The sequence below is a fragment of the Salvia splendens genome, chromosome 8, assembly GCF_004379255.2.
Source record: "Salvia splendens isolate huo1 chromosome 8, SspV2, whole genome shotgun sequence".
NCBI lineage: Eukaryota > Viridiplantae > Streptophyta > Magnoliopsida > Lamiales > Lamiaceae > Salvia > Salvia splendens.
In genome coordinates this window covers 20118856-20134787 of record NC_056039.1, presented here as the reverse complement: position 1 = coordinate 20134787, position 15932 = coordinate 20118856, and the positions used below count along the sequence as shown (strand labels likewise).

Below are 15932 nucleotides of genomic sequence, written 5' to 3'. Positions count from 1 at the left end.
TAGAAGTGAAGTGTGTTTTGCCGGCAAGCCATCGGAACGCCCCCCAAAATGGAACTACAACACAGTCCCACCGAGACAGCCGCAACAAGGGGATCATGGAGCCAACAGAACTACAGAGGAACCGAAACAAAAGAAGGCCGGCACGGAATGGAAACAACAAGGAAAGAACAAAGGCAAGGAAGAGCACGCTCGAATGGGTTCAAAGGCAAGTGGAAGCAAGGGATCGGGAGGATCGGACCCGGACATCATGGGCGGCTTGCATGGAGAACATGGATTGGACACGGTCTCGCATCACATTTGGAAAGACCGAAGTGGGACACAAACTCCCAACCACCCTAGAGCCTTGATCACTAGATCCTCCTCCTTTGATGGGGGACGGGAAAGGGCTCTAAAAGGAAGTTTCACAGGGGGGCAAGATGACCCCGCACCTGCGGCTGACCATGGGAGGCCGAGTGGCTCGTTTCGACGGTTCGACCTTGAGAAGGCCGAAGCACGAGAGTCGGAAAGCCACATGAGCACCAACCGGTACTTCTCCCTCATGGCCAATGAGGATTTTGTTGAAAACGATAATGGAGACCACGAGGATTGGGAAAGAACCATGGCCCCGCACAATGAAGAGAATGGGGCACATCCTAACCCCATGGAAGCCGAGCCAAGCCAAAGAGGAAACGATCTTCAAATCACGGAATTCCAAGGAGGACCTTCATACCCCCCGGGTACGTCCCCCTCTTGTTAATCATGTCAATCAACTTCATCTTTTGGAACGTTAGGGGTATCGCGAATGCGCCAACCCAAAACGTCCTAAAAAGACTAATCAAATCTCACAAAATTAATTTCCTTGCTATTATGGAACCGCTCACGGCCCCGAACCCTGAGAGGTTCTCAAAAGTGTTGGGAATGATCTTCAATGCCTCGAATTCCAATGAGTAGATTTAGGTTTTCGTGGAGGAGGGGGCTGACTTCGAGATTGTGGATGACACGGATCAGATGCTCCACGGTAGATACTCTTGCCCACGGCTACCATATCCCATCTTGGTCTCGGCCGTGTATGCAAAGTGCACAAGGGGGGAGCGAAGCGTGCTATGGGACAGAATGAGAGAAACTTCAATAACCGTTGTGCCTTGGCTTATTGGCGGGGACTTTAATACTATTCTCTCTACTCAAAATAGGGAGGGAAGCAACACTAACCGGCAGGCGGAGATGATTGACTTCGCCGAGGCAATTCAGGACTCCAGACTCCTTGATCCAGGCTAAGATGGTTTGGACTATACATGGGCCAAGAATGGCCTCTTCAAAAGGCTGGATAGGGTGCTGATGAGTGAGCCGTGTACCCGAATGTTTGAAGCGGTAAGGGAAACGAACCTTCCTCGGGTTGCCTCGGACCACGGCCCAGTGCTGCTTAGGTGCAAGATGGCGGGCACCAACTATGGGGGCAGCCCCTTCCGATTTCAAAACATGTGGATCCGGCACGAAAGTTTCCTGGATTTGGTACGAGAAGATTAGGGCATGCCGACGGATGCAGAAGGACTCCTCAACCTCCAAATCAAAATTGCGAGAGTTAAAAAAACTTTGAAGAAATGGAATAAGGAGATCTTTGGAAACATTCACTCCAACCTTAGGGGCATGGAAGAGAAGATAGCGGTGGCCCAGGCAGAATTCAAAGATAGGCCATCACCAGAAAATAGAACGGAAATCAACAAACTCATTGCCGAGTACATTTGCCTACTCAGAATGGAGGAGGATTTTTGGCGCCAAGCAAAAGCTGGGTCAAAGCAAAAGAGAATCCGGATGCGTATCCACAAGATCAATAGTGATGGACGTGAAATTACGGAAGAAACAGAGATCAAGAACTCGGCGGTGCAATTCTTCCAAAATCTTCTTGCCCCCGAACCCACGGTGCTGGAGGAGCCGGATCTTAGCCTCATCAACCCATCCCCTCCCTCGGACGACATGAACTCCTTGGCTAAGGATCCGGAAGCGGAGGAGGTTAAACGAGCCGTCTTTGGCATCTCGGGCGACAGTGCGCCAGGCCCGGACAGCCTTACGGCCACTTTCTTTCAAGCGTGTTGGGAAATTATTGGCCGGGATGTGGTTGCAGCAATCAGCCAATTGTTTCATGGAGTTTACCTTCCGCGAAGTGTCACGGCTACAAGTATTGTCCTCATCCCCAAGAAGCCATCGCCGGACTCATGGGGTGACTACCGACCCATCAACCTATGCAATGTCATCAACAAGGTCATAACAAAGATTCACACGACGAGGTTAGCCCCCCTCCTCCCACGTCTTATCTAGCCAAATCAGAGTGGTTTTGTGAAAGGTCGGCTCCTCAACGACAATGTCCTCCTTGCCCAAGAGATGTTCCATGAGATCTCGAAATGTGCCCCAGCCCCGAACGTGGCAATTAAGATTGACATGGCCAAGGCCTACGACCGGGTCCAGTGGCCATTCCTCATCAAAGTGCTTCGCCATATGGGTTTCCCCACACCTTAGATATCCATGATAGAAAGATGTGTTGGGTCATGTTGGTTTTCGGTGATAATCAACGACGTCTCCTCGGGCTTCTTCAAATCAACCCGCGGGCTTAGACAAGGCGACCCCATTTCCCCGACCTTGTTTGTGTTAGCGGCGGAATACTTATCAAGGGCACTCGACAAGCTTATTGTGGGGCAGAGGGACACGACTTTTAAAGCCACCCGATGGTGCATGGAGATTAGTCACCTTGCCTACGCCGACGATGTTATCATTTTTACTCAAGCGGCGATTACCGCCCTTAGGCGGCTCCGAACATGCCTTGACGATTATGAGAAGGTGTCGGGGCAGCAAATCAACCTTAAAAAGAGTAATTTCTACATTGCCGAATGCCATGAAGGGAGTGCTAATCTCATACAATCCGAGGGAGGCTTCTCACGAGGTACTTTTCCCTTCCTTTACTTGGGGGTCCCTATATATCGTGGTGTAAAGCGAACAGATATGTTCATGTTCCTTCGTGAAAAGATAGCAGCACGAATCTCTGGTTGGGCACACCGACACCTTTCTTTCGGAGGAAGGCTTACACTTATAAAAAGTACGCTCGAGGCGGTGCCGCTCCATATTTTCCAAGCCATCGAGCCTACGACGGAGGCTCTGAAACTCCTCGACCAACAATTGGCCCGTTTCTTTTGGGGCTCGATAAATGATAAGAAGAAGACGCATTGGATTGGAATCCGCAAATTTAAAGAAGTCCTCAGATCTTTCAATATTAAACTGTGGTGGAGATTCCGAGAGCAAAACTCACTTTGGGCGAAGTATATGAAGGCCAAGTATTGCGGCAAGGTGTCCCCCCTCGTGGCCAGACCGTAGGGGAGGAACAGCCCGACGTGGAAGAGACTCCTAAGAGCTCGGGCTCATGCCAACCCCCATATCAGATGGGTGGTAGGTCAGGGAGAAATCTACTTTTGGGATGATATATGGCTCGGCGACACGGCTCTTAGGGGGCTTTGCATCGATGACCGAGGGGCCCCGTATACCTTGGTGGCGGACTTCATTAGAGAAGGATCATGGGATGAGGCGAAGCTCCAGTTGCTTCAATACCAGGCCGGGATCTCCCAGTAGGTGATCACACTGATCTTGGACACGTCGATCGTTGCAGGGGAACCGGACATTGCGAGATGGTCCCTCTCCCTGTTTGGGGACTTCTCGGTGGCCACGACTTGGGATACCATCCGTTCGAGAAGGCCGAGAATCCAGGGGCTCGACGACGTTTGGAAGGCCGGCCTTACCAACTCAATAGCAATATTCAATTGGCGACTGTTGTCGAATCGAATCCCGGTCGACTCTAAACTCCAATGGCGGAATATCAAAATGGCGTCAAAATGCCAATGGTGCCCCCATAGGCCTAGTACGGAGTCCCTCCAGCATTTGTTCATACAAGGATGGGGAGCAACTAGAGTTTGGAGAGAGTTTGATGGCTGGTTTAAGGGCACGGCCCCACCCCTCCGAGTCAATGACACCATTCCGGAGAGGCTTGAGGTCTGGTCTCGGAGGACCCTACAACAAGACCCAAAGCACCTCTGTCACACCATGTCATACCTCATCTTGTGGTTCATTTGGGCAGAGCGCAACAGGAGTCGCCACGACCAGGTACAATTTAAACCGTTTAACGCGGTTTGGCAGGTCCAAATGTTCATCTGGAACAGCATGGTTAGCCGGGGGATTAAGGCCAAACACTGGAAAGGGGTGAGACTCAAAATGGAGATACCGAGCCAAGCTGACCCAGGGAGGCCGGGAATGATAGCCATGCTTATCAAATGGTACCCCCAGACCGAACGTGGGTCAAGATCAACACGGACGGAGCCTTCAAGGCTACAACAAACAAGGGAGGTGGAGGAGGCATAGTCCGAGATCATTCAGGAAAGATGCTTGCCGCTTTTGCAGTCCCCCTCGAAGCACATTCGGCCTTGGAGGCCGAACTCATGGCCATCTATCATGGATTGGTGCTGGCCAAGGAATTTAACCAGCCGGTGTGGCTCGAGTCGGACGCGGCCCAGGCGATTAAACTTTTTAATAGGACGGCGTGGGGGCCCGCACACATCCGCCGAGTCACGGCCCACCTACGCTCCCACAAACAGCAGCACAACATCCGTGCAACCTTCATCCACCGGGAGGGTAACAAAGCGGCAGATATGCTCGCCAAGATGGGACTTGAACAACACTCCCCCCTTTGGATATCGGCCCTTAATGCACCTCGTTTGCTCAAAGCCATTGTCCGACTAGAAGAGAGGGAACCCCCAACATCCGGGTTAGATACGACGACCGCGAGTAGCGCATGGGCTGGCCTAATTGTAATTTGAGGTTCGCACATCGGATGACAGGAGTGTATAGTTTTTGGTTTTGGTTTAATTGTAATTTGAGGTTTGGAAGGGAGTAGGATGAGGTCCGGGCACATGAGACCGGACCGTATACTACTCTTGACTTTGGTGTTGGCATACCACTTTAGGGTGTGACCATGTTTTGTATACATCTTCTTTCGAAATATAGGGATGAGGGACCCACGAACCCTCCACCATGAAGGTGTTTGATTAAAAAAAAAAACAACATACATGAGGAGGCGCATACCGCTACCGTGTCTCCTTCAAACACCGCCGCTGCTGCCACTTCGACGGGATTCGCCGATGCGGCGGGAGGGGGAGGGTGAGGTCGCCGTTCAGCCGCTGCTGCCGCCCTCGTCGTATTTACACACCAGCCACCGCCACCGTCCACCCTCCTATTGCAGTCGCTGCTGTCCCAGCACGTGTTCACAATTCGCCGTCGGTCAGTCCCTCCGAATGCAGCGCCGAGACAGCCACTGCCATGGCGGTTTACCGTCGTGGTCGGGGCTCGTCAAGCGGCCATCTTCCGGCAGTCCCAAGTCTAAGTTAAACCTTCTAATCATCTATCACTTGGTTTATTATAATCGAGTTCTTCTTGGGCAGTAGCTAAGTGAGTGTAGAGTTAAGTTCTTCTTTCAAAATTAAATTCTTACTTGGTGATAAGGTTTCAAATCTTGGAATACTTGCTATTTTTTTGTATGGAGCTCACTGCAGAGAGTTTGGTTCTGACGAAAATTTTTGTTACTAATCTAAATTCTTAAAGGCTGCAACATGTCCTTTCATTATTTGTTGTGGTGTTGAGGGAGCTCTAAGTTCCATTCTAGAAATAAGAGAGCATGCTTGGGCAGATTGTGATTCAAGTTTTAAGCTTCTACATGATGCTATGAGAAAAGATTGGGAGAGAGGATGGAGGTGAAATACCTCTTGAAGTAGTTACTGTCTGGATTTCTGCTCCAAGAACTCCAAGCTCTCTAACTCTCTCTAAATGCTGAATTTTGGGGTGTGTGGAAGGGGAAAAATCGATGCACATGAAGGGGTTTTTATAGGCAAAACTTGGTGTACTTTGGGTGAATTAAAGGGGCTGACATTGTAGATGTCTTCATGTAGCAGCATATCTCTTTGTTGATCCCCATTGCAGCACTTTGACTTGAGGATTTTTGTGTTATTTGTAGTACTAGGCACTTGACCATTTATTTCATCTTGTTCCCATATGACTACCTAGTACATCACCTTACAAGCCATTTAATTGCTCGTGTTTGCTTTGCACAGCTCTCGGTTGGGAAAAAAATGCAGGAGCTTACTTGCCATCTTAGGCAAGACTTTTGTTCACCTTTTTGAAAGGTAATGTTGTCATCTTTCTTAACTTTCTCTCTTACTTAGCAGATTGTTGAATTTTAGTACATTAGGATTAATTAGTTTGGGTTGTTAGCTCTTGGTACTTTAGAGTGTAATTTGTTTTGCCGGCATCCTGCAGGTCCTTGTATCCCACAATGGAGAAGCAGCTTGGGCTGCTAGAGGGCCGATTTTCTGGCAGCCGGCCCTCCGTCACCGGGCTGAATTATCGGGCCTTCAAAGGATGCGGTCCGAGCTTGAAGAGGAGAGGGCCCGTTGCTCATTTTTCTTGTATTTTTTTCCTTTTTAAGTTTCCTTCTCGAACAACTTGTGTGTATGAAGATAGTGATTAAAGAAGTAGCTTGATGTATAGGTATAAAAGGTTATAACACCTTTAGTTCGTGAATTACGACTTTCACTCCTTGTGCAACATTCATTGTATTCCATAAATATACGTTAGATTGTCTTAGTTTGTTCGTTAATACTTTTTACTTTTATTTTTGTGAACTTACAACATTGAACATCAATAGAGAGGTAGTGAATTCCATTCATAACACGAATCAAGAGAGCGACAATTCTCTAGTTCGACATTACACCTCAACAAAAAAAGGATAATAAAAGAAGCGGGTATTACATCATCCTTTGCCTTCTCTGGCATTTCCTGTGATGTTTATGTTGGGATTTGTATACTAAAAGATGCTTCGAGCGTACATGCCTTTGTACAGTCAGCTTGTGCATGTATACGAGAAACGCCACGTCTACTTATTTACCTAATAATGAGAATAAATAATATAATATAATGGTTTATTTATTGAAATATAATAAATCTAAGGCTTCTTACTAAGGAGGCCAAAGTATGGAAATTCGATGATTCCTCATTATTAATTCCAGTAGGGGACTTGACCAGATCAAGTAAGAAGAAAAATGAGTTCACAACCTAGATAGGTCTTGGCTACCTAATAGGGGTGTGCATTCGGGTTTCGGTTCGGTTTTTCGCCCTAACCGAACCGAACCCGAAAAACCGAATTTCACCAAAAATTAAAACCGAACCGAAACAAAAAAAACCGAAAAACCGAAAACCGAACTTAAAAACCCGAACTAAACCAAAAAATCGACGTCCGAGACGTGGCGACCCGACGGCGGACCATCACGTGCGGTGGAGAGTCGAGGCTGCAGGCGATTCCCGACGAGCAATGGCGGTCGTGGGATGACCAAGCGGCGACTGAGGCGTCGGCGGAGATCGGCTAGCTCCAAGCCAAGCTCGACGACGGTAACTCCGAAACGGTGGTCAGTGGATCGACTAGTTGAGAGGAAGAGAGAGAAGTTAGGGTTATTCGTTTCAACCGAGAGTGAAGTAGACGGAGGGAGGTGGAGAGAAGGCGGTGTCGGAGGTTGCGGGACGCCGCCGTGAGGCGCGGGAAGGGCGGCTGCCCTGCGGCTGACCCAAGAGGTGTTTGAAAAGGGAATTTATTATTCAGCAATCTGCCCAGTTGGAATTTTATTCCACGAATAATAAAAAAAGTTTCAAACTAGAAAAACTCTTTGGAGAATTAATTTAATTCAAGTCACATAGCAGACAAAAGAATTAAATTGATGGATTAAGATAATCTTAAACTCGGGAAATATTATAAAATAAAATGGACCCAAGTTATTTATAATTTGATGATTTAGATGGGAGTGCAATATTATTCTTTAGTGGAACAAAAATAATATTCCATTGATAATATATTAAATCATTGGTCAATTGAATTAATTAGATACTTATCTAATGGGTGAGCCCAACATCTTAATCATTCCATGGATCCTCATCCTAGCACAATAAGTCCAAGCTTATAAATAGTGAAGAGATGGGAAACCCTAGAACACACCACAACACACAACTCTCTCTTAACCTAACCCTAGCTGCCAAAATCGGCACCCCTCTCTCTCTCCCTCTTGGTCTCGATTTTTGTGCCCTAGCACGTGGAAGATTACGGTTGGTTTTTGTTCTTGTTCTATCATATTTCATAGGATTAGATCAAGGCAATCTCGTGTTTGTGTTGGCTTTCCCTAGATCTCACATCACTTTTATTTGATTCTTCGAGATCCGCCCACACGGATGAATAATTAAGGACGTGGAATAGTATGGAAGATTCGTGGTCGATAAATCAAGGATCTCTGGGAGGTGCATCTAGCAACGCCAATCCTATGATGGATCAAGAGGTAACAATTTAATCTACATCAAATTGCATGTCTATGTGTTTATTTGATGAATTCATCTATAGATCTAGTTTAATTGCATGAAATTGGAATCGAATGCATAATCACCTAAATAGATCCGTAAGGACCTGTGTGTTTTCTGTGTCTTCCGCTGCAGTAGTTCCAACAATTGGTATCAGAGCCAATTTTTAGGCTCTGATTATGTATTTGATTAATTGAATTTTTTGAAAAATTAGTGTAAAAACTTGGGATTTTTGAAAATAATGCAATTACATGTTATATGTTTATAATATGTATTCGATCTATGTTTTTCTTGATTTTATTTTCGGATCTATGATATGATGTTCTAGATCGATGATTGAATATTGAGATTATTGAATTTAAATCCTAAGATCTACAAAATATTCTAGATCTATGATGAACATCATTAGATCTATATATTTGAAGTAATATATACTAGATTATATGTGTTTGAATCAAGAAATAAAGTGATCCATGATTGAATACTTGGATCGATGAAAGAATATTATGTATCTTGAATTTTACTCAAGTTTTTTACAATAATATTTTAGATCTAAGCAAGTATTAATAGATCTATAGTTTTATGTTCTTAATATGCTAGAAGAATTTAAATTGCTAAAAGCTTGAAATTTAAATGTGCATATTGGTGTGAACATAAAAGATTGTTACAATTGAGAAACGATTAATTAAGATTTAAGATCGCGGTCAAGCAAAGTGACCGAGATGAATCAAGTTAATTAAATCGAAAACGACTAAATGAACACAATGGTTAAACCCTAGATAAGTACATATACCGGGTTGCCTTCATCGGGGATCGCCGATCCAGATCTGGTGAGAAAAGGCAGCGGCGGTCACGGCTGGTCAGAGAAGTCAGCGGGCAGCAGCGCAGGCGGTAGGCAACGGTCGGCAGCTCCGGCAGCGGCTGCTTAGTCATCGGACAGCAGCGCCGGACAGCAGCTGCGTTGTCGACGAGTAGCGGCTGCACAGTGGTGTGACAGCAGCAGCGATCAGCTCCGTTGAACAGTGGCAGCCCTGACATTGGTTGGGGCAGCAGCCGCAGTGTTCCAGGTGGCTGAACGAGGGCTCCTTTGCGAGTGAAGGCAGCAGTTGCTGCTAACAGCTATAGCAGCCGTGGATCTATGTTGATCTATGTGTGTTTAAGTGTTGCCTTTTTGTCAGTCTGTGTTAGAGTAGGAGCTATCTTGACGAACTGATAGGCTGATCAGACTTAACAAAAGGGGAGAGAGGAATTTGAGACTGCTGAGTATTTGGAATGACCTTAAGCTTGTGGGGAATGTTGTCAGAAGTTCGGCCAGTTTCAAACATGAAAATGTGAATGTGTGTTTAAGTGTTGCCTTTGTGTCAGTCTGTGTTAGTTTCCGTGAGTCCGTTTAGTTTTAGGAGTCGGTCAGGGACCCATGCATGTAACTTGCCCTTTTTCTTGTTGTTCTTTCATACTTGAGGACAAACATGGTTTAAGTGTGAGCAGTTTGATATGACTCGTTACAAGCATGGTTTTATAGGTGTTTGTTACACTAACAAGGGTGATAATGAGCGAAAAAGCGTGTATTTGAGTGTGCAGGGGCTGGAAAAGTGCTGAAGCGGCGGAGTGCATGGACGACTTGATCAACTCGAAAAACAAGCAAAAAATAGCCAAAACCGAAGGCAAGCTGATAAGTCCGGACAAGCAATGGAGTCTGCCCAACCAGCGAGTTGATCAAGTGGAGTTCACCACATGAGATGATGAGTCATAGAAGAGAGAAAAGAATATGCCATCCCAGGGGCATTAATGTCAAGACAGGATGAGCTTAACCTAAGGATTTGGGCCAAGGCCATCCTATAAATATTGGAGAGAATGCACATAGAAGGGAGTTCGGTTCTTTTTTGGTCCAATATCCTCACCTCAGTCACTTCACAGTCCACATTTACACTTTAAGCATGGAGCACGGGAGCTATGAGTCATCGGAGTCGCTGTTCTACTTCAATCTTCCTCTTTTCTTCCTCATCAAGGAATAAGAGACTCAGATCCACCACGAAGTCTTCGTAGTTTTTTTTCCTTAAACCATGTGGGGTCGAAACATTGTTATTCAGTCTTTAGTTCATGTTTTTCCTTAGTTCAGTTGTCATTCTGTTTTTCTCTTAGTTGCTACTCTAGTACCTTTGGTTATTGCTCGATCTTTCGAATTTGAAGTTTGGAATTCTATTTTGTTGGGTTTATCGAAGATAGTTTATGAAATGGAGTTCTTAATTGCAAGTTGTTTGGATCTGATTGTTCTCTGATCTTGTTTTCCTTGTTTAGTTTAGTTTTGCTCTGATTTAGAAGTTAACTCTGCGTAATACAGTGGTTCATGTTTAGATCTGATTAGGTTGGAGTATGAGATGCATGTTGGTTTGAAGTTGCTAATTTATATGCTAGATCCTGATTATATGATTGCATCGTTGCTCTCTTTTAGAATTCTCATAGTTAGATCTGAGTTTTAGTTCGTCAACCTGCATGAAATTAGGATAGCTGCTTAGATTTGTTTTCTCTTCGTCTAAATCGTATGGATTCGTGTTTTAATCTGTTTATTTCTCGCTTTCCGTCATACGCTCTGCTTTCATCTACCGTGTGTGCTTTATTAGTTGCTTAATGAAGAAGAAGGTCATAGTTCGTTAGGATTGTAGTCTTTGTCACCTTTTCGTTATTTGCAGCTTTTGTTAGTGCGCAGGTTTTTCTCCCAGTGGTCCCAAGTATTTTATGTTGCTGTGTCGATTTTGCTTGAGTTGATCAGTTTGAGATATGTTGTTTTCATCTTATTGGTTGATCAAGTTGATTTGCGACTTGAGTAGTCTAGGTCTTAGTTAATCCACTTTAGTGAAGCGTGGCAGCAGCCAACCCTAACATGTCTCATACACAACTCAACCCGCCTCTGTCCGTGTGGGATTCGACCTTAACTTCCCTTTACTAGTCTATAATATTGTAGGTTAAGGTAATTGAAGGCCTTAAGTCTCTCCGTTTGCATACCAACGACTGGATACTCGCTAACTTGATCCGCTCATCATCTGACTTGATCAATTGTGCGACATTTGCATGTTTTTAACCTGTTTGCAAACTAGAGTGCTTAGAGAGCGACTCTTCAAGCGGCTAGGACAGCTCCGATCTAGTAGGAGTGACACGGCGGTGGCGCTGCAGTCGCAGCAGCGTCTGGAACACCGAAGGCCGCGAGGAGCTGCGCTGGCGGCGGTCTTCGTTGCTGGACAGCGGTGGCTGCTGCGAGGCCTAGTGGCGGTCCAAACCCTAATTAGGGTTTTGGTCACATCGTCTCGTTCTTCGTTTTCGTTTCGTTTCTTAATGCACAAGTAATTTATAATATTAGTTTAAAATCCTAAACCTAGAATAATTATATAAAACTTGTGGTAAATTGGAATGATTAATTTGATTAATCAAGCTTCCAATTTAAAGAGAATTTGCCTTTTTTAAAATTTTCCAATTGGAATAATTAGCTCAATAATTGATTTAATTTGTTAATTAACTGATTTAGATGGATTCTTTCCATCTTAGTAAAGTCAAAATAATTAACATAAGGAAATTCAATATTTGATTGATCTAAGTTTTGGCATTTCCATAATCGGATGGAATTTTAAAGAATATTCTCTCTAGTACGCTTTCATGTTTTATTTTAAGGTTTAATTGAAATTGTCTTTATTTTAATTGGTGTGTTGTGGAATTATTTCCTAGATGATATACCTTAGTAAGAGACATAAGTTTTTCAATTGTTTAAAACCTTAAAATTTCCAAAATTACATATTTAATTATTGGATGGATTTTAATTGGAATCCAATTCCTAGTTTAAAATTTGAATTTTGTCTTTAATTTGATGTAGGTGAATTTTGTTTCATCTAGAGAACGTCAATTTAATTAAAGAAGTGAAAAATTTGTTTGGCATTGACATGCTACTAAAATCCTCAATTATTAGAGTTTGAAATATTTATTTGTATTTTAATTGGAATTCAATTCCTATTTTAAAATTTGAATTTTATCTTTAATTTTGATGAAGGTGAATTTATTTCATCTTGATAACATCAACTTTGATTGAAAGGTATGAGAAATTCATATAGCATTATTTTTTCTATTAAAATCCTTAATTATTAATTTAAGTTGAAATTTGTCTTTAATCTTTGATGAAGGTGAATTTTGTTTCATCTAGAGAACATCATTATAAATTAAAGATGTCATAAAATTCTTCTTGTCATGTGATTTTATGAAAGCTATGAGAATTTTAATTCTCGAATTTAATTGGTATGTTTTAAATGGATTTAGTCTTAATTGGAAAATGCGGATATATATATATATATATATATATATATATCCATGTGGGCATTTTAAATTAAGACTTGGCTAATCTTTTATGATATACACCTAGACATTAATTTTAGGATAATGATGGATTTTTCTATCTAAGTAAATCTTAAGTATATTAAAACGTAGTTCTAATAATCAAGATACGTTGTTTTAATTAATAATATATGATTATTTAAGATTAGACTTAATGTCTAGATAATCTTGTTTATGTGAAGATAGAATTCTAATTCTATCTATATATATTAGATGCTTAAATAAATAATCAAGTTTCGTCATTATGGTTATGTGAACTATTTGTAAATATGTTTAGTAATGATGATTGATGGATATTTAATTAGAGTTATGATTTTATTTGTTAAAATCTATTTTAACTTGAGCATCGCCTATGTACTTATTGCATTACATGCATAGCTAGTACAGGTTTAAGGATGCTCAGGGAAGGGAGAAAAGGAAGGTAAACAAGAAGCAAACTGGAAAGTGCTTCAAGTGTGGACAAAAGGGGCATTGGAAGCCAGATTGTCCTAGAAATGGCAAGGCTACAAGTATGCACCAAGCTCTAGTAGTCGAGTCATGTTTGGCTTCGACGTCTACTCATATTTGGGTTATTGACACAGGAGCTACTGGTCATATTTGTTTTGATCCTGCTTAATGTAGGTGACAAGGTGGCTATATGATCGTTAGGTCGAGGTCCAGCTGGGCGACGCTACTAAAGTGGCAGCCGTAGCAGTGGAAGACATTTATTTGCATTTTAGTAGTGATAGATTTTTTTATTTTGAAGAATGTTTTGTTGATACCTTTTTTTACAAGAAATTTAATTTTAGTTTCTAAATTAGTTTTTTATGGATATTCGATTTCTTTTAATGACAATTGTGTTATTAAGAAAGATGGTTCTTATATCTGTCGTGGTATCATGGAAAACAATCTGCACACAATCACATCTACACAATTTAATGATCGCAAATCAGAACTCAATACAACATCGAAAATTTCAAGGAAAAGGAAAGAACCTTCAAGTTCAATGAACGAAATGTACTTATGGAAACTTAGACTTGGTCATGCCAACGAAAGAAGGATTTATTCTCTTTTGGACCAAGACCTTATTAAAGGTCTAGAGAAGGAGTCGTTTCAAACGTGCGGATCCTGCTTAGAAGGCAAGATGACTAAGAGGCCGTTTAGGGCAAAAGGCAATAGGGCAAAGGAAGTACCTGGGCTCGTTCATACTGATGTGTGTGGAACAATGTCAACTGAGGAAAGAGGCAATTTTCGATATGTCATCACCTTTATCGATGACTTCTCGAAAATTAGATACGTCTATTTGATGCGCTACAAGTCTTAATTTTTGACAAGTTTAAAGAATTCAAGGCATATGTTGAGACGTATCATGGAAAGAGTATCAAAAGCCTGCGATCTGATCGCGGAGGCGAATACCTTAGTACTGAGTTTTTGGACTACTTATCGGTAGCGGGAATTGGATCCCAATTGACTGTGCCGGGCACGCCCCAGCAGAATGGTGTGGCTGAAAGAAGGAACAAGACCTAGTTAAACATGGTCCGATCGATGATGAGTTATACACGACTACCTATTTCGTTTTGGGCACATGCCTTGCTTTCCGCAAGTCATAATTTAGACAACTTACCATCAAAATCCGTACCTACTCCATATGAGTTGTTGACTGGCGCAAGCCTAATCTAGAACATCTCAAGATTTGGGGTTGCAAGGCTCATGTATTGGAAAATGATCCAACTAAGCTGAAATCAAGGACGGAGGAATGTGTTTTTATAGGCTACCCTAGAGGATCGAAAGCTTATGAATCTATAGTCTCCGAGACAAGAAAGCCATTGTGAGCACTCACACGACATTCTTAGAGGAAGACTTTGTAATGAATCATAAACCCAGCACTGAAGTGGCTCTTGACAAGCTAACTTCTGTCACAAGTTCCATTAACCAAGAACCAGTACTAAGTGTACAAACAATTCCCGTAACTTCAACTTCTAATCCAATTATTGTAGTTCCTTGTTGCAGTGGGAGGGTCTTATATGAGCTCGATAGATACATTGGTTTGGGGGATTCTATGGATCACTTCTCGGACTACAATGTATTAGATCCCTGGAACTTTGTAACTACAAAAACATCTACGATTTGTCCGTCATACCTGAAGGCTGTACTGCCATTGGAAGTAAGTGGATATACAAACGTAGGCATGGACCCGATGGATGAGTTAAAGTCTTTAAGGCAAGACTAGTGGCTAAGGGGTATACCCAAAAGGAAGGTGTCGATTAAGACGAGACCTTCTCCACAGTGGCCATGCTCAAATCAATCCGGATACTTCTGTCTATAGCAGCTTACATGGATAGGGATGTATGGCAGATGGACGTTAAGACTGCGTTCTTGAACGGTAGTCTTGAGAAGACCATCTACATGAAACAACCCGAAGGAGACGCCGTGAAGGGCAAGGAACACATGGTTTGGAAGCTTAAGAAGGTCATTTATGGCCTCAAGCAAGCATTTAAATCACGGAACCAATGTTTCGATCAGACTGTTCATAAGTTTGGATTCGAAAAGTGCCAAAATGAAAGATGCGTGTATAAGAAGGTTGAAAAGGGAAATGTTGTGTTCTTAGTTTTATATATAGATGACATTCGTCTAATTGAAAACAATAAAAAGATGTTGTCATCAGTACGAACTTGGTTATCAAACCAGTTCGAGATGAAGGATATGGGAGACGCGGGACACATTCTCAGTGATGCACTTTTTATTAGCACTATAAATACATGCAAATATACATATTAGGAATAGTATAGATAAAGGTTTGTACTGGATATCGATCACGGAAAAAACAAACACAAATTGTATATCTTCTACTAAAACTCAATTACTATTTGGAAAATAAGAAAGTTGGAAGATTTTTGAAAACAATTAACTTTGAAAACAAAGAAACAACTAATCGCAAATAAATCACAAAGATAAAAGTATAGAGATAAGGGGAATTCTAGGGATGTGTTTTCACAATTATGGTTATACAAATTCCAACTACAACACCCTAGCACAATTCTTACTTTGATAGAACGAGTCACCTAGCTTATGCTCATGCGATGCAAACGTTGATTACGAACATTAGGGTTGTCAATCCTAAATATGTAACTCCTAGAAGCTCCTAAGACCGTCGAAAAGTTCTCAATCTCAATTAACAA

General features: G+C 42.5%; 1 protein-coding gene across 1 annotated transcript; it reads left to right on the top strand.

Moving 5' to 3' along the window:
• The first annotated feature begins 1506 nt into the window (after positions 1 to 1506).
• LOC121745902 lies at positions 1507 to 2292 on the top strand. Its single transcript, XM_042139843.1, has one exon. The coding sequence runs from the start codon at positions 1507 to 1509 to the stop codon at positions 2290 to 2292; it is 786 nt and encodes a 261-aa protein (XP_041995777.1).
• The last annotated feature ends 13640 nt before the right edge of the window (positions 2293 to 15932 follow it).

Excerpts from the sequence above, each read along its gene's own strand:
- LOC121745902 (XM_042139843.1), top strand. The coding sequence starts at position 1,507 with ATGCCGACGGATGCAGAAGGACTCCTCAACCTCCAAATCAAAATTGCG.